The 19,759-nt window shown below is 41.2% G+C and overlaps 1 protein-coding gene across 1 annotated transcript in view; it reads right to left on the minus strand.

Moving 5' to 3' along the window:
• Nucleotides 1-6,504: 6,504 nt before the first annotated feature.
• The window catches only part of galnt9 (polypeptide N-acetylgalactosaminyltransferase 9), an 85,343-nt gene continuing 72,088 nt past the window's right edge, over nt 6,505-19,759 (minus strand). Inside the window, exons 7-11 of the mRNA XM_022754072.1 lie at nt 19,552-19,737; nt 17,755-17,892; nt 15,162-15,257; nt 7,721-7,888; nt 6,505-7,488 (exon numbers count right to left, since the gene is read on the minus strand). Coding sequence (XP_022609793.1) covers nt 7,342-7,488; nt 7,721-7,888; nt 15,162-15,257; nt 17,755-17,892; nt 19,552-19,737 — 735 coding nt within the window. The 3' untranslated portion in view covers nt 6,505-7,341. The remainder of the gene's footprint in view (nt 7,489-7,720; nt 7,889-15,161; nt 15,258-17,754; nt 17,893-19,551; nt 19,738-19,759) is intronic.

The raw sequence follows: 19,759 nt of genomic DNA on the forward strand, positions 1-19,759 counted from the left end.
GCTCTCTTTATGATCCTATTTAAAGCTGGAACATATTATAATAATAGTCATTCTACAAGCTACAGATTCCTCCACTACTGCTCGATAACCGTCCCTGCAGACAACTTTTCTTACTCTATCATTATAACTGTAAGCCCACTAAACAGGTCAAACCTGTTTCTCTATTCCTTTGCCAAGTAATGGCCAAAGGGCATCTTCAAAAGCTTTTGGTTTACAGCAGTTAATTTAAACCCTTGAGCAGTTTCTTCCTCAGTTGAGTTTGAGCATTAGGGGTCGCTGCAGTCCAAACCAATGGACCAGATACCTCATGTTGAGAGACTGGATCCTCTTTAGGTTTTCAAACCAGCCCGGAGCATTGTCTGTGGAGAAAATGAACTGACTGGCTCCAGAATGCACAGTCATCAATATATACATTCATTGACTGGACCAATACTAAACACCAAAGCAAGTTTGAAATGAAACATAATAAATGGAAATCATCTATCATACATTCCTTTCAGAGCCAGTGTGTGTGGAAGCTACAGCCAGCCCTAGGAAAATATGGTCTACTATTTATTGCATTTTTTAAGCACACAAGTATGAACACACACACACACACACACACACACACACACACACACACACACACACACACACACTCTCTCTCTCTCTCTCTCTCTCTCTCTCTCTCTCTCTCTCATACACACACACACACACACACACACACACACATATATCCCCACATGCTCACATACAGTACCACCTCTGTGCTGCCTATACACTTCTATCTTGGAGGCAGAGCAACGCTGGGCCTAATTGTGTCTTGGAGCTACTGTGCTGCTCATCTCTGGAGATCTCATTATAAGATCCACAAGCTGTTCAGGCACGTACCCACTCTCCTCACTCTCTCATCCCATCAGCTTGTACAGCATAACTGTCTGAAATCTCCATCGCCTCCTTGCTGTATTGACAGAATAAAGCAATTATTGTTGATTAGGAAATTGCACCATGCACCTAAAGAGAGAGACGCATAGAGACAAAGAGATAAACTGCTCTGCGAGGTGTTTGATCTTGCCGTTAGCTGTCAATAGCAAGTGTCTAGTTAGTATCTCTGATCCAAGCCATGAGAGCAGTGCGGGTTTCAAAGTCTTCAGAAAGTTTTGTCCATTTGACAGCAGATATAGCAGATGGATTTCCCAAGCCATCACTTTTTCCATGATTGTGCTTGGGTGCCTTCACCCCACTCTCGTGTCATTATTATTATCATCATTTGTGGACATCCTCAGTCAAACCAGCTGCTTTTTGTGTACGTGCCAAATAAATATCAACCCAAATATGTGCAACTTTTGCAGGTTTAAAAAAACAAACAAAAAACAGTGTTACTCCAGCTGGAAACTATTGCTCTGAAGTGAAGCTGCTCAGGTCCTGAGTCCACATGAAGTTGCAGGTTACAGCTACAGTAATACTTGTAGAGATGTTTATGTAGGCCAAGCTGTTAAAGAAGTACTTTTGGGAAATATAATGCATTTGCTCTCTTTGCAAGAGTGAGATGAAAAGGTAACACTCTCAAGTACGGACCTGGAGCTGGGAGGCAATTAGCGTAGCTTAGCATAAAAACTAAAATCAGAGGGGGAAACAGCTTGCTTTGCTCTCTCCAAAGTTTTAAAAAAACAACTCTAAAGTTCACACATTGTGTCTTGGATTTTCTATCACCAAACAATTCGCTCTTTTAAGTTGGGGTACTGCCCCGGCAAAGCCACTCTGGATGGAGTTTTTATTCCTTGCTTTCTTACATACTTGAGTTTATTTGAGTATTCTTTTATAGTCCCATTTTGTGTCTTTGTAAATGGCTCACTGTTTAATGTGTTTCCTGTTATGTGAGCCCAGGATGAGAGTGAACATTCACCATCTCGGATGGAGACTATAAAAGAGGTGAAATATTGCATAGAGAAATGATCGTTTTATCCCCAGAAGGGCTCATAAACTGTATGACTAATGTGTGCAGGAATGACCCACTCACGGTCCCCATAAAGTCTGGATAACAGGAAAATATGTGAGATTTTTTTTAATAATCTCTATTGATGGATTTGAGTAGACAGAACCAAAAGGTCATTTTGATTCTATAATATAAAAATCAGGGTATTTGTATTAAGAATTGAACGAACTTGACTGAATTTAATGAATATGTATCCATACTCTCAAAGAAAACATTTCCATTGCATGTATGCATACAATTTTCTATATGATGAATCTTGTTTGCCTGTTTGCTTCTCAAACTTTGCTCATTAAAAGTTTTTTTTTAAGTATATTTTTTATTGGATAGCACAGTAGAGGGAGACAGGAAATGGGGAGGCAGAGAGAGGGGGAATGACATGCAGTAAAGGGCCGTCCGATGCGGGATTCGAACCGGGGCCGACTGCAGCGAGGACTGTAGCCTCTACATATGGGGCGTCTGCTCAACCCACTGTGCCACTCGACGCCCTGCTCATTCAAACTTTTTGCATTTTTTTTTTCCCTTATTGAGCTGGCTGTCTGTCCAGATCTCTGTGCTTTTCAAGCACGGTAGTAAGTGCTGTCAGTTTCTCTGCTGATAAATAAACCTCCGATTGCTCTCCTGGCTCCCTCATAATTATGAATATGTGTGCAAACAGTATCCATTCGTGGTGGTCTGTGGAATTGGCATCGGTTTGGTCTCAAAATGGAAACGCTGCCTTTTGCAGCACTTCTATCAGATGCTGTTGAAAGAAAACCCACCAACCTCTGCACCCCCTGCAAACTCCCCTCCCTCCCCCATGCACGCAGCTGTCTGAATAATGAAGTCACCTCTCCCTCTTGGCTGCAGCCCAGGCGTAAAAAACAGTATTGTCAGCATCACAATGAGAAAGAACGAGGGTCCCTGCTTGGGAAACAAATGTGGTGTCCTTGTCCATCCGTCCCCCCACGCCCCAATCCCCAACACTGCTCCCCACCTCCTGTCGCCCTGTGACACACACCTTACCCCCACCCTCCCACACTCCACCAGCCCATCACTCACTGTCACTCTGTCATCCACTCTGAGGGAAAATGAAACCTGTAATGGAGGCTAACCTTCCCTTTCACCTCCCGTGACAAGCTCTGTCACTGCTGTCTGTTGCTCACACATGCAGAGCTAATATGCACATGCACACATTCAGTGCACATGCAAGTGTAACACGATACATGTGACGAGACTTTTCTTGGTCACACACACTAACCTTAATCCACAATGTTAATTCATAGCCCTTCCTTGGAATCGTAATCCACCCAAAATGTATTTGATTAATACATTGGCGCTCAGGTTTTACTTATTCACACGGAACGGAGGCTTGAATTCACAGTATCCAAGATGATCACAGCCTCTGTAAACATGCAAACCACATCTGAAGTCAACAGAGAGTGATTTCTTTGCTACTAAAAAAGGTAGATTTTAGGTGAAGTACCACTAACAGCAATTCTAACCTTAAATCCAGTAGTTTTTTCTGAGGGCATTTGTTCCTTTGACCAGTGAAGCCCTGCACAGCACTGTAGCTCTTAGTCTCGGCAGGCGAGGTTGGAGCCTCCGTGGCACAGACTTGTAACCCACTGAATCCTTTCATTCTATCAGGTGGGCTAACATTATTCTGCAGGTGTGAAGTCCAGGGGAACCCATATTGCTAGAATAATAATTTCCCAGTTCAGGCTATTTCCTGACATGGGGGCCGTGAGACATTGCACTGACACTGTGTTTGTAAACCTTGTCGGAGACCAGAATAAGATATTACCTCGGGAGGGCTGGAGCGGTCTTCGTTTAGAGGACACACGGATGATGCATTGCTTATATGAAATGATTAGAGGCAAAGAAGCATGACGTGGTGGCAAGTGCAGGCAATCTCTCAGGGTAAACCAGCTGGAAACCAAATTAAAATGGGCCTTTGGAACATGCAGGTTGGATAGCATGGCTAACCCCAGCAAAAAGGACTTTTCACTTCCCATTGCGTCCTAAAATGCATAGTATATCTGGGCTCGAGGATGGCGGAAAAATACATTGGACACACAGGGAAACCTCTTGTGAACACAACAAATGGGTTCAGCGCTTTCAGGACAGACAGCACTTTTTAGCTTACATCCTGCTACAGTATGATGTCTATGTTAAAAGGAAAATAAGTTTTTCCTGTTCTGTTGTTACAGTGTGGAATTAAAGTGGATTTTTTGGAGGGGTTGTACCATTCGATTTACACATCATGCCTACCAATCTGACAGTGCAACATGTTGTTTATTGTGACACAAACAAAAAATTAAGACAAAGAAAAACATAAATCTTGACAGTATCCCAGTTTTTCAGTTCCTCCCCACAGCATGATGCTGCCATCACCTTGATTCACTGTGGGAGTGGTGTTCTCGAGGTGATTGGAAATGTTGGGTTTGTGCTACACATAAGGTTTCCCATGATGGCTAAAAAGTTACATTTTACTCACATCTGACCTGAGAACCTTCAGCGGTGAGTTTGGGGAGTCTGCCACATGCTGTCTGGCAAACTCCAAATGTGTTTTCTTATTTTTTTCTTTAAGCAATGGCTTTTATTTCTTGGTCACTGTTCCCTAAAGGCTTAAGTGATCCTAAGGACAAATACTGCCTTCTCCGCTGAGGATCTTTGCAGCTGCTTCAGTATTCTCTTTGCTGTCTCTGTTGAATCTTATTAATACCCTTGTTGGCTTGTCTGTGAGTTTTGTCAGTTTTGTTCTAATGGATTTAATGGTGCTCCGTGGGATGTTCAAAGTTTGCTGTATGTGTTTGTCAGCCAACTGTGATCTATATTTCTCCACAACTGTGTCTGACCTGTTTGGAGAGCTCCTTGGTCTTCATGTTGCTTTCTCAGTGGTGTTGGAGACTCAGAACAATGATTGTCATGTGACAGACCATGTGACACTTTGATTGCACACAGGGGGACCTTAATTAGCTAATTATATGACTTCTGAAGTTAATTTGTTGGACCAGATCTTCTTTAGGGGTTCAATTAATATACAATCACAACTTTCCAGTTTTTCTTTGTTTTTAAATAAGGTATTTTTTTTCATTCCACTTCAAATATTTGGACAATTTTGTGAGGTCCATTACATAAAATCCAAATAAACATCCATTTTAATTCCAGGTTGTAATGCAACAAAACAGGAAAAACCCCAAATACTTTTGCAAGGCACTGTAGCTTCCAGGGTCCTGGTATGATGCAGTCTGGTTCGCTGTCATGGCTTACTGAGACACTTGATGTAACTGAGCCATTAACGATATTGTTACAATTTTTCCCATGCTTTCCGTTCTCACATGACACACATGCAGTTTACAAAGATAACGGCGGCAGATCTAACACTTGACATTCCTGTAATTTTTGTGAAACAATGGGTCCATAATTTCAGATTAGTGAGACGGGACGTTTTGAACAAACCCACCATTTTAAACAGCCAAGTGACTGTACGCAGCTCACTGTAGCCTGTTACACCTCTGTTAGTTATTGCACTGTACTTTTAATACGGCAACCAACAAAACCAGGCTGTGGTCAACTGGGGAGGTGCAGACGTTTCTGTTTTGTATCCATTTGATATCCTCCACTTTCAATGTGTCTGTTGCATTATGTCATGATAGCTTTGTGTTTCATCGCTATGGTAACAACGGCACATGGAGGGGGTAAGATCTGCAGTGGAAAAAGAAGTGACTGGTACCAAAAGTGTGTAGAGTTGAGGCGGTACTATACGGTGGAACAACACTGCAATGAAGCATTAATGTTAGCTTCCATGAATGGTTTGAAAAAACATCACCTCTGGCTGATTTTTAATCTTTCATCTGAATCATTTAAAATGAGAATCCTGTAAAACGGGACCTAAATATGTACTGGAGGGAAACATACTGTACATGATATTGTGCAATGACTGAGGCTCAGGCTGTATTCTCATCCATCCACAGCATTGCTCTACTGCAGTGCGGAGCTAGTTAGTCCTATATGTGTGAGGATCAGACTATTTTGTTGTTGTTTTTTTTTTTGAATCAACATAACCCTGGGCTGGCTACACACTTAAAAAAAGATAGTGGGTGTCTCTCAAACATGTTTTGAAACTCAGGTTTAAAGTATGTCAAGACATTTTCAGCCAAGTCATTCTTCCAATTCGGTCACATTTTTGAGAAAAACTAAACAAGTGAAAAAGTTTCTTTCTGAGTATAATAATTGGAAAGCTTTCAGAGCTTTCTGAAGAACTGTTATCCAGTGGGCGGTTAGAACAATTACAGTGCACAGGGCCAGAAACCAGATGGAGGCTTGAGGTGGTTGTAAGTGCAGGCACAACAAAAGACAGGCAATTGTACTGGTGTTGTTAGCAACTGGCTTTACAACAGTACAAAAGAAAATGTGTAGTTTTTATGTAACACACACAGTCAAGTACATTCAGGACGACAACATTTGACACTTAACTCTCTGAACTGACGACTGAAGTGGTGTCACCTCTGCGAAAGAGAAAGAAGTGAAAGTGAAAGAGAGTCGAGTCATCATAAAAATGATTTTATTATCCTAATTGTTATCAGAGGACGGATATCAATTTTCACTTTTTACAATATATTACTATCATTAGACTGATTTATACATTGTTTTATATATTAATAACTTTCAAATAATTTTGTACATGCTTTTGGGACTGACATTCCCTGGTCAGATGAAGCAGAAAAATGAGAAAAAAGGCACATGATTGCTCCTGTCCACAGTGAGCAATACAGTCCAAAGAAACAAAGAACTGTCGTGGTTTGTGTGAGTGCAGGTGAAATGCCTCCCGATCAGATTATGGGCCGTCCCTTTGAAGCCTATTACATGACTTGCCAAGGCAGCACAATATGTCCAAAGCAATTTTCCACATCACAGCCCAAAATAATCACTTTGATGTGGCAATTGATGACAATTATATCTTCTGATTTGGTCAGATGCACTCAGAAAAAGAAAACAAAAGAGACAACCACGCACGCCCTCTCTCTCATCTCTAGTTTTACAGTAAAAATAAAAGAATTACTGGGATGTTGAACCACTTTCGGGGGCAGCACTCAGGTGTCTTGTTACACTGTTCTATACATGTAGCTGAATGTCAGAAATGTGGGCCATTTCAAACAGCGCACACAGCTCAGTGGAACACATGAATTGATCATATTCTTCTTTAACACTCAGTGTTGGAAGCTCTGTGGCCTGAGGGAAGCTCGGTGTGCAGTGCAGTCTTGGGTGTGAAATACCACACACTAGCACCAGCAGTCCCTGCTCCTCTCTGAACTGTCCACAGTTGGAGACTCAAATTCCACTTGAAACAGTGCCCAAACTGTCTCAGAGGTTGTTCTCTGGCTTCAGTGCCTGGGATGCTTAATCCAGTTTCGTATCATCCACTTCTGACCAGAGCATCTCTGGACCACCAGACGAAGGCCAAAGTTGGCATCTTTGGACATTTCTACCTCCAAGCATCGACCAGTGTCCCTGCTGATGATTGGACCATTCTGCAACAACAACACATGGAAATATGACCGAATTCATGCAATAACCTTGAGGGAAAACAGATGGTTGCAACACAGAGTTGTTCACAGAATATGGCATCAATAACAGTTATTAGACATTCAGTAACATTTGTGTCACTCTCTTATTTTAGCTTTCTCTATGTTTGGTGTGTTTGAAGTGTCACAGTGTCTAAGATCGTCATGAAAAGGGCAGATTGTGTGTTTCCTTTTTTACCTGTGTAAAGTCCCAAAGTCTCTGGGAAATCCTTGAAACTGCATCGCATTTTTTCAGACTGGGAGTTCGTCCTCTGCCGTCGTCAACCAGACATTTTGTGTCAGGCAGGAAGGTGGTCGACCCCAGGGGTCCTAGCTGGAGAAGCCCCTCAGTAGAGTAGCGGGCCAGCTGCAACACGGAGATAACCAATGTGTTACACTGCCGGACTCAAGTACTGTAGCAGCAATCATCAGCTTTGAAAAACAAATACTCGACTTTTTAGAGAGCACCTCAATATCAGCGGGAACCACAAGCTGTAAATGTGCTACTGTGTGACAACTGAAGTCATTGTGCAGTGATGCTGTTCAGACAGACTGCTAACTACAGAGGCAGAGAGCAAGAAAAGTTTTTTAAAGCTTTGGCAAACAGAAAGGTTGTGATGCTTTCATTTTATATTTGATTATTTTACAGGATCTATAGGATAATACACAGAAGATGAGGATACAGTGCTGTACTCTGCCTTCAGATAATGTTCCCAGAATACAAGGGGAAGTCCTACCTTGTATCTACCTGTCTCAACAAAACATGTTCTTTCAGCTTTATTGACCATTTAAATTAGTTTGGTCATAAAAATGAACTTTATTTTGATTATTTAAAGCCAATATCTTCATCTTTTATGTATCAGTGTCTGTGTCTTCCATTAATATTAATACTGAAATCATTGTGAAAAAATAATTTATAATACAATACGTTTAAATGTGTGATTTAAACATAGTGTAATCACAGCATATTCAGAAGCTAAGATGGCAGCTATTGAGCTGCTATGATTAAATAGTTAAACTTGTTTCCCTCTGAGTGTTTGTGTCCACACTGATTGGATTTAGATGCTGCCTCGTTATCCACAGGATGGTAGTACATCAAAATGTTTTATTTACAAGCAAGGAAAAAATAACTTAATCTAGTTAGCCGTGGCTATATCACCAACTAGCTTTTACTTTGCTCTTTTGCTTTAGCTTTCTCATTGGCTGTTTCTCTGAATGGAGCCTCCTAGAGTCCACTGCTTACTAAACCAGGGTGTAGTTACTGCAGCTTGGTTTTTAAGTGTATTCTATAATAACTGCAAATTAACAAGCTGGTAACATTAATAATATTAATATGGTAAAGCAGATGCGAGAAAAGTCAGATAGAGAAAAATGTCCTACATTCAAAAAACAAGACTGTGTTTCTGTGTTGTTTTGTAGAATATGTCAGTTTAAAACACTGCATGGAAACCACAGTGTGCAGCTGATTAATGCCACAGCATTTCCCCAAACCTAAACTTGATCCCTCGCTGTTTAATCCTGCACATGAAAGGCTCTGTGACGATATGTATCTCTTACGTAAGGATACAGTAGAGATAGCATTGGTTATTTATGGGAGTGATCCCCTCTGAAAGATGAGATGGCGAAGATAGGGAGGTCTTCAATATGACAGCATGCCTGCTTTGAGGGGGAGCACACATACAGCACATGACTGTCCTGAATCTCTCGCTCTCTCTCTCTCTCTCTCACTCACTCACACACACACACACACACACACACACACACACACACACACACACACACACACACACACACACACACACACACACACACTCTGTTAAATCAGAGGGTAGGTATGTTATGTTATTCTCCAGTCCTGGACGGAATCAATGCAACAGAATGCCTTTGAATCCAGACTGTTATGAACAATGTGCCTTCCAGTGCTTTATTGATGAAAATATGCTGCATCGTTTTCTGTCCCAGTGTGATTGTTTTCCAGTCTTTAGGAACAGATTTCTGGATTAACCCCACTGTAAAAGCAGGCCCTTGTGACTATCATCAATCTCTTAAAGCTTCAAATGTAATATGAAGTAGTATGAAAATCTACTCTTGTGGTATATTGATATACAAATAAGCCCTGTTCAAGTACCTTTGTAAATCAATTTCAGCATGCAAAACTCTCTCCACACTGATATAACTTTGTCTGAGTGGAGGGTTTTGGAGCACAGATGGAGAAACTAAACCTGCGGTAAGTGGCCTGTGTGGGTGCTGCTCCTTGTGAGGAGAGAGAATGCAGGGGGTTTGTAATCCAATGTTCTGCCCTAAAGAACCACTCGGAACAAATAGGAAAACAATGAAGTGCCACTTTCTGTGTCACTCAAGGTTCACTGGAGCAGGTTGGGCTGCTCATGAGGATGCTGGTGAGGATCATTCTTTGCACTAAGGAATGGCAGACATCTATATAACCACATTTCAAACTCTCAGACTATAATGCAAGACATGTAGTGCGGTGAACTTGTGCTAGTTTTCTCAAGGTAGAAGCCTAAAGGTCGTCATGGTTTGATTAAGAAACCTTCATAGAATTTTGTACTGCTGTCTTGGGTCTTTTGGGGTTATATCTCTGTAAGCAGATTTATCCGTGGTGTAAACTGTGACTGGGCACAAGGAAAACCCTGATAATCCTCACTAATACCTGTTTACAGTTCAGTCTGGCAGCCTTTCATACGCTAATACATTTAAAATGGGACCATAAGAAATAATTAAGGCAAGGAAATGATTCTGCCAAGCCAATTAACCTGTGACTCATGCTGCAACATTAGACGCTCCATTGCCTTCCTGCCATCGTAAAAGTTTTGCAGCCACTTTGGAGGTCAAGCTAATCACTTGTTTCTTAATTAGCTCATTAATGGCGCAATGCTGTGACAATGTAAATATAAGATGGAGTGTTTGCCCATTGCACTGGGTTGTAATCTCCACATTTCTACCTATTCTAGTACCTTGCACCACCAGGAAGTTCAGTTTTTGCCACAGATTATAACAAACGTCTTAAGAAGGGCTTGGCTTGGGGCCTCAGCTCTGGAGCTTCAGCATGTGACTATAGTACAATGTAGCATGGGAATCTGAGCGAGCTTCTAACCTCCTCACAATCTTATATAGGGGAGACTTAAGAGGCCCCTGAGCATAACTGGTGGAGAGGGTGTCCATCAGCACCATGCACTTCACATAGCTGGGATTCCTTGTGAGAGAGAATGTGGTGGTGCAACAACCAACTTGAAGCAAATGCAATAATAGTACTTAAAATTTAAAGAAACTGATTTTTTGGGGAGTTTTTATGCCTTTATTTGATAGGGAAAGTGGAAAGACAGGAAATACGGGAGAAAGAGTCGGGGAGAGACAAGCAATAAAGGGTCCGGCCCCCGGGAGTCGTACCAGGAACCTGCTGCTCAGGGCTCATTATGCCCACATAGTACGTGCCATAACCACTCGGCCATTGGGACCGTCACTCTATAAATTATTTTGATGGCCATTCTCTTGCTATCTGTTTTCCACAGCTGCCTTATGCTGTATGAAAAGTTTTTCCTTCAGTTCATTAAATCCCTGCAGCCGTCTGAAAGCAGCAGGACACTTATGTTGATAAATTTGTGAGAAGTGCCACACCAGAGCTCAGTGCCATTACGCACCAGCCACTAAGTTTACTTCAACCACATGCAAATGACATAATTCTGCTGCAAAATAAAAACACACACATTAATGCACAATCATAGAGGATGGCTAAAACTTGGTATTCTGCCTGTTTCAGTGGGAGATTTCAATTTTGTTTTTTTGTTTTGTCACATTATTTATTATTGATGATGAACTGTTTACGACATGAGATACAGTACAATTATGATATTGTTGAATAATAAACACCCTCATTGAACTATTTTTCTTTTTTATAATTTGTTTCTACTGCTGTTGTACTAAAACCACCAGCCTTTGGCTGCAGATCTGTGGTGCTGTGTTCAGCATCCAGACAGCAGCAGTTTTCTGAAGAAGCATCTTTCCATTTGTTGAGCTACTGACTTCATGCTTCAGACTTCATGCTTCGTTGTGACTGGCACAGCCGTTTCAGAGACCAGTAATGTGACTGGCTGTGAATGTACTTATTAATCATCACGCCCTCTGATCTATATTCACCTTCACCCAGTCCAATTTGCACTTTGCACTGCTGCACATACAAGAACCATGGAAAAAGATGGATTATTACTTTAACAGACTACTGCCCTATTTATGTGTGTGTGTGTGTGTGTGTGTGTGTGTGTGTGTGTGTGTGTGTATGTGACTAGAGCAATGATGCAGCTTCGTAGTTCCTCCTTCCATGCTTTCACTGCATTATATTATTGGACAAAGGTGAGACATTATCTGTGATTTAGATTTCCACTGGGAGAGCCGGCAGAAAGAGACTCATTCCTCAGAAGCACAATAAAGATTTATTCTGGTCAATTACATTTTTTCATAAGTAAAAGGAGCAATGGTAAAAAGGAATGCAAAATCACAGCATCCCATGAAATTGAATTCGGCCCGCTCACAGTAATGTCGGCCATCACTGTAATCTAATGATACAAAGACACAAAATTAATCTCCATTTGTTTATTTCCCCTGGGGATCAGGATTAAAAGAGTCAGTGAAGCTTTACATTACTGGACTCCACTAAGCTTTCACTAGAGGAGAACAGAGAGACCAGTGAGTCTGGTGTCCCTATAACACACCCTCATATGACAGATAATGAGGATGTCACCAGCAAAAGTAAGAGAGTAAGAAAAAATGATGCATGAATAGCATTTGCATGATTTGTCTTCGGGATTGTCTTTTGTTTCTCTGCACAAAAACAGAACAACAGGCTCCCACCCACAGTGTCCTGGTATCTATTCAAGTAAAGGTTATACTGAGTGCACCTTCTTTTTTCAGCGGCATCAGCTGTGTGTTCACATAATTACATGCACTCTCACCTGGAGTGCCCCAGTTTCCCAGTGTTTCCTACTGAGCAGCTCAAATAGAGTCATTGGAGATCACCTGGCTCATTTTTTACCTTGTATTACAGTCACATCAGCATCTGAGTATTATTAAGCCAGTATAAACATTTATATGCATGTAAAGTAAACATGAAGCCCTGCAAAGATATGGTTCATTGTTATGCCAAATTGCCAAGACCTGTTCTGTAAAATATACTCTATTATTTGAGATTTACATTCTCTCTGTTTTAAAACAATATATCCATGGCTAGTTCCACTCATTTATATGAATTCTCTAAAGGAATCTTTGTTTTGAAGTCTTCAGACATGTCTGAAATCAAACATACAAATAAAGAAAATGAATTTGCAGGGAGATGAGAGAACATAAAAAGGCTCACTGATTACTTCTGCCAATAAACAAATTCAAACTATGTCTATATATATATATGTGTTATGTAATAAAAACAAGTCTTAAAAATGTAGATTCAAGTATTTTTTAAAACATTTGCTTCGAGACTTTAAGAACAGTCTAATTTTAACTGCATGAGAAAAAGACTTCCACAAGTTAGGATTCCCCTTTTCATGTTAAAATTGACCTCTGCTCATGAGACGGAGATTAGACGACTGAATGGATGAATAAGAGTGATAATTAGTAGAAATGATCTTGAAGATTTCCCTTGTTTAACTGCATGCTGTACTGTGTATACATTTTTATAATTGGAAAACATAAATATCATAAATTGTAAGAAGTTGAAAATAAAGAACTGGTGGGGTGGAAGGATTTAAGTGGGTGTGATTTCTGGAGCAGCAAACGTTTATGAAGAGATGTGAAAAACATACTGGCTCACACTAAGTTGCAGCATGAGAAGTGAGGATACACTTGACAACAAAATAACTTACTTTCCCAATCATAACAATAGATGTGGTGATTATTTTACAAACAAAATCAATGTGTGACTCTTCAATTCAGCCTCCCATGATTCTGCGGCTCAGTCTGATTTGAGGAATTAGATTATCATCAAGTGATTAATTTTTGGAATATGTTTTTAACCACTGAAATAATATGGTAAGACGCACACATTCATATCTGTTTATATGATCCACTGAGGTTATCACTTTACATTTAAAGATATTATATAAGTCATGGTTTCTTTCATTTAACATATAGTGCAGATACTATAGTATAGTATTTATTAGCGCCGTAACTGAGCATGTTGATTAATGCTTTCACATTTCTAAGTAAGTGCTAACGAATTATGGAAGCACATTTACAATCTCATTTCATATTCTCCAACTGTAATACCCTGAATCTGTTTTGAATCTTTATTGACTGCAGTAGTGCTACTTAACCAAGACAGGAGGCAAGGGGCCACACTGACATGTTTCTCTCTGAATGGAAAAAAAAGATGAGTTTATATCATGTATTTTTTTTTTCCAAAGCATTATTCATTACAGTCTGTTCAGGTTCTCTGAATTAAATTAAATTGACAACTTCAGCTTTGACTACGGAAGGCCACATTACACACATCTGTCTATCTTCATCTTGTATGCTATTTCTCTCCTTTATTTGCTCCTACACAGAGGTTACACCCACACAGGTTTAGAGGAAGTGTCATGTTGTGGTGTGTAATGACCATGTTTGATTATTATCCACCTGAACCTCCTCCAGTTTCTGTCTGTTTTAGGCAGTATACTGTTAGCATGCTAGTTAGCTTAACATGTTAGCTGAGAATGTAGCTGTTGCTTAATGATTCTCGGTTGAGAAATGTTTAAATGTTATAGTTATCCAGACAAAATGCAGCTCTTCCATTTATTTCTATATGTTCAAAGGGCAGTCTTGACTGGTCCAATATGGCAGCAACGTTGATGTGTTGCTGCCTGGGGTGAAGCTGAAGCAGCCAATTGCAAGTCTATGCGTGGACTGAGCAGCATGCTGCTAGTGATAGCAACAGTGTAGTTAGCTTTACATGGTTGTTATTAGCCTGCAGGCTGTTAGCTGATGAAAGGAGTTGTAGACAAAAGTATACATTCCACCCAAATTCAACTTTGAAAACTTGCACATATGCAGGGCCTACTAAATCCATCTTGCTAGTTCTCCATCCATGAGTGTCCTGACATAAATCTGTGGAAACTGACCTCCAGAAAACCTTTTTACGTAGAATATGAGTCCTGATTGAATCTACCCTCACACTTATTTCCATTTACAGCATGTACCTCCTGACTGTAGATTTCTAATCCACTGTATTTGCAGTTTATTTGAACAACTTCACTGGTCATTTGGTGTATCTTGTTATGTCTTGGGTGTGTCTCAGCTGTTCACTTAAAAGCTTCAACTGAGATGTGCGTGGGAGTTCATAAATCTGTTAAATGAGAAGCAATCAGACAAAATGCAAGAGCTACCATCACTTATTAGATAAAATTAGATTTAACTTTCTGTGGTAAAACGCAGAATATGTTGATTCACAAATCTGAGAAATAAAGAAGAGTGTTTATATTTAACAGGAGGGCAGTATAAAAAAACAAATATAAAAAATTACACACGTAGTGTTATTTTGGAAGAATCAGCACTACATTGACTGACTGACAGCTTAATTAATTTCATTATTGACTGATTGGCAAGAACACAGTAATGAAGATGAACACACAAACAGTCCAGAAGTGTGGTCTAACCTGGGAGGACATGCCGTGGCAGGGGTAAAGGATAGCTTTGTCGTCGTCCTCAGAGCCCTGGTCCAGGCAGTAGCCACTGGCCTTGCTGTTCCTCACCTGAAAGACAACACGGAGATACAGTTACTTAAACGAGGAAGGGAAAGAGGCAGTGTATAATGCAGGTCTGTGCATGGCCATAAGGACTTTGCTTTCTAGGAGCATTTTAATTTCAATGTTATGTCATTTCAATGTAACTTTATCAACGTCAGTTTGGTAAAACAGTGGCTCACTCACAAGAAACAATCAATTACCATGACCGATACAATGAAAAGCAGTCTCATGATGATCACTCCAATCAGAAAGCTAGGGGAAGCTATTCAATTCAAATATTTCTACATGAAAACAGACAATCAGAAATAAATGCAAAAGTCAAACCCTTTTTGTTGGAGCAGTTTCCTACCACTACTCAAAAATTACTTCCTTGTTACTGGCTGCTGTGGTTACATTTGCCACAGAATTGAAATAGAAAGAAAATCAGTTGCCAATTGTTTATTTAGCATTTCTCTAGTCTCTTGAATCTGACCATTTCATTCCTGAGTGCCTGTGAATGTTACACTGCTTCCTGTCTACCAGATCCACTGTGGCCTGTTCACACAGCAGAGTCTTATATCATCTCAAAGTCACGGCCAGGCCATGATAGGATATCATTATGCAGTGACCAGTCCCAGTTCTGTCTCTCTCTCTCCTCCAGGCCTCCAGATGGTGGTGTGCACTGAGCATGAGCTCCTGCTCTGTGTGATTTGAATGCATACGGCTTAATTTCCAGGTTGTGACATATCTATCATGTGCTGTTGTCAGGGAAGGTTCCACTCGGCTGGTCTGGTCAGCATGGTCGAGCATGGCACTGATCTTCAGTGACAGATGAGACTCACTTCTGCTGCGGCAGCTGTGTGGCAACACAAGGTAAGTGTTTCCCAGCTTGTCGACAGATCTGAAATAGTGCCACTTAAGTGGCTGCCGCTCCAAGGAATCCATTAGTTGGGTGCAAGAGCCAAAACAGGCGGCAGGAGAAACAAAGGAGGGAGTAAATTCACAGAGCATTGATGAATCTAGAGGTTAATTTTGATGTATTCTGACATTGCACTTGGATAGCATATTGATTTTCCTCTGTTTTTCATTGTTGAAATTGATATGAGGAAAAATGGTGCACTTCAGCAAACCTGAAAAGAGTGTCTGACTCTGGAGTGTGTTCAATTCTTCAGTGTCATAATCCTGTTTTCTTCCCTCACTGTGCTGAGTGCACAGCCAAGCCCAGAACAATCAAGTTCGATAGGAAAAGTAATAAGTGTTTAATTAAAACTCATTATGAGGAAATTGCATCTAATCCTGTGTGATGATGCTGCACTGCTATAGCAACGCAATACTAGAGATTACCAGCACCAATAGCATTTTTCTTGGCAAATTCCAATTTCCGATTTTTTTAAGAGTATGACCTCCCAATCCAATTTTTTCAAAAAAAACAACAAAAACTAAGAGCTATAATGGACAATTACATCAACATTTTGAAACTTTTATTTAATGGAAAAAAAAAAATAACATCTGTATGTTCATAATAAAACTGTGACTAATAACTATTAAATAACTAGGTGAAGGGCCCTCTCTGTGTCAAACATCATATAACTGCTGTCACTTTTCAGACTGCTCATCATCGATGGATGATTATTATTATAATTGATGGCCATAATCCAAGGCACAGCAGCAATGTGGAGGTGTGGACACAAATGCATGTGAGCTGCAGCAGTCAGCGAGGTAGTCCTCAAGCACAGGGGAGGTAAGTGGTGTGGTGCTAGTTTTAGCCGCTTTGCCTTTGCTATCTTCTTGAAGTTGGACGAGGGTGATGGTGTTTCAAACATCTGATGAAGTTTGTTGTTCTGAATGTCTTCCTCCACGGCTTACTTTGGCCTTACAGGTGTTACAAATTGCAAGCTTTGTGTCTTCCTCACTCACAGTGAAGAGCTTCCACGCTGACGGCATGTTGTGTGTGTGTATATATGTGTTTGTGTGTGTGTGTCAAGCTGTGCTGTTGTGTGCAAGACTTGAACCATCATGTGGCAAATGAGTGTAAGTTTGACCGGCACAGAATCGGATATCTGAGACTGATCGGCTGGTCACCAATTGTAGCTTATCGCACAGAAAACTGTCCTTTTCGATTACCAGCTGATCGATCGATGCATCTCTACGGGATACCTTTAGCTTAGACTGGTTACAATGAATTCATATTTATTTTTCTTTAAAGTTATGGAGGGTATGAGCCTCCACATCTGCTCATAGCAGCAAAATAAAGTAGACATCAACTAGCTGCTGACGTCCCTGTCAGACAAAGGTTTCTCAATAAAGACACCAGACATAGAAAAGATCCTGATAATGCACAGCTCACAAATTAATAAGTTCTCACTGACTCATTTTCTGCATTTATCATCTATGGAATCAAATTAGCTTTCTCTCTATGCATCCTCTTCAAACCACAGCTCTGTAATAGAATTACAGATGATGATATAGCAAAATTAGCATGCAGAGTATTTCTAGTAATCCTGTTAGCAAGTATCTTTCTCACCTCGCCATATGTGATGGTGTTGTTGTAGATCCGCATCTCTGGGTAGACATGCTCAAGGTACCAGCGGAAACTCCGACACTGTAGCCTCTTCCTTAAGGCCAAGCGCTCTGAGACATCCCCGAAATCAACCCCCGGGTTCTGTTAGCAAGTGGTACAAAACAAAGACGAAAAAAACTTCTTATCCAGCGGGCAATTTGCTTAAGAACCAAGAGAGAGACTGAGCTTCTGCAGAAACGGAAGACGCAAGAGTGTTGAGGTGGTGAGAGGACACAACAAGCATTTAGTCAAGAGATGGATAGATGTGCCTGTCATGTGGGACCATCATTGTTCTTTCATTAGACATGATCTGTGCTGAGCAAACTCTAATCAGCTGCTTAATTATGAGCCCTCACGGCCCTGCCTGCATTATGGAGGTGGCTTCCCAAATTGATTGGGGGAATGCCTAATAGCTGCACTGCCTGGCACAGAAGCCTGATCCTGACACACACACACACACACACACAGTTTGTGCATGGATATGCAAATATACAATATGTGCCTTCATATAGACAATGATCTAAAAGCATACACACACATGCACAGACACACATGCACAGACACACATGCACAGACACACACACACAGACACACACACACACACACACCACTAGCACCACACACAGTGTTCCCAGGCCAAGCTTTCTCATCAGTTCCCCCTCTCTGCTGGAACCTGCAGCCAGCTGCTAAACTTGCTCTCAACATCTGTTGATAATGAATTCTAGTTGGAAATACACTCTTTATTTTTTGGTTAGGAGAAAGTGCCACTAATAAATGAAGTCAATTTCAGTGAGATGTTTGGTATTTGGACCTGAGGCCAGGCCACTGTGGTGCATCATATAGCCTTCCCCCACCAAAGTAATTGTGCCCTCAGCGGGGACCTTAGACAATAACAAGAATCTGTGATCGTGTGTATGGGCGGGTTGGGAGGCGAGGGAGGGGGGTAGATGGAATAATCGTAGCGTTAGGTCTTTGTACTGTACACAAAATAACTCTGCACCACAGGACAGCTGGGGTAATAACGTGCCATGCCACTGTGTTTGTAATTACACTGGAGAAGGGATGTGGCCCGATTGGCTAGTTTGTCAAAGTTGCCCCCCCACCCCCCACCACTCCCCAACAAGTCCTCTATACTGCGCACACACACACACCCACACATAATGGCTACAACCTTTCCCCAGTCGGCACTTCCTACCTGCACTTAGTGCGTTTTCATATAATGATGTTTGTGCCAAACTTCTAGACATGCAGGCGTCAGCAGCATCAGACCTGTGTGTGACTGCTACACAGCCGCTTATTGTTTTGTTCTGAACAGCAGTGTGTTGTTTTGGTAAGTGTTCTGAGGTCTCCACTGATGTCCTTCGCTGACAATCATCTCAGTCTGCATGGCTGAGGAGGCAATTAGGATTCAACATTAAACTCTTTATTAATGAGAGTAGCTGTTTATTATTTTGCAGCCCATCTCAAAAGACCCTTGAAAGCAATTAATCTGGACTGATGTTTATGAAAATAGACTGATTAGATATGAGGCTCCTCTCGTTCACTTGGTGCACCTCTCTCATCTGTTTGGAGTCAGACTCCACCGCTTCCTCACATTGCCTTTGCTCTGCTGCCATTGTGAAGGTCAGGTGGGATGAAATCTGAATTTTGAATTTCTATTGACTAGTGTCTCCGGAGACCCGGCAGCATGTCTGAATGAGAAAGTGAGAGGGGAAGAGAGGGGGGCAAGAGGAGCATGATCTAAGATGGAGGAAAACTTACATTCATGGGAATATTCCATGCCATGTAGACGTGGGATTTGTATTCATCCATCCACACCTCAGCGGCCCGCAGGGCATTGCGCTTGGCGTAGTAATCTATGTCATTGTTGTAGGGCTTCTTGGTGCGCTCGATGTGGGCCACTCTGGCACATGGCAGGACTTCCATACTCCCTCCACACTGCCACACCTAGACAGCAGCAAGACAGAGA

The sequence above is a fragment of the Seriola dumerili genome, unplaced genomic scaffold (genome assembly GCF_002260705.1).
Source record: "Seriola dumerili isolate Sdu_G_001 unplaced genomic scaffold, Sdu_1.0 BDQW01000017.1, whole genome shotgun sequence".
Lineage (NCBI taxonomy): Eukaryota > Metazoa > Chordata > Actinopteri > Carangiformes > Carangidae > Seriola > Seriola dumerili.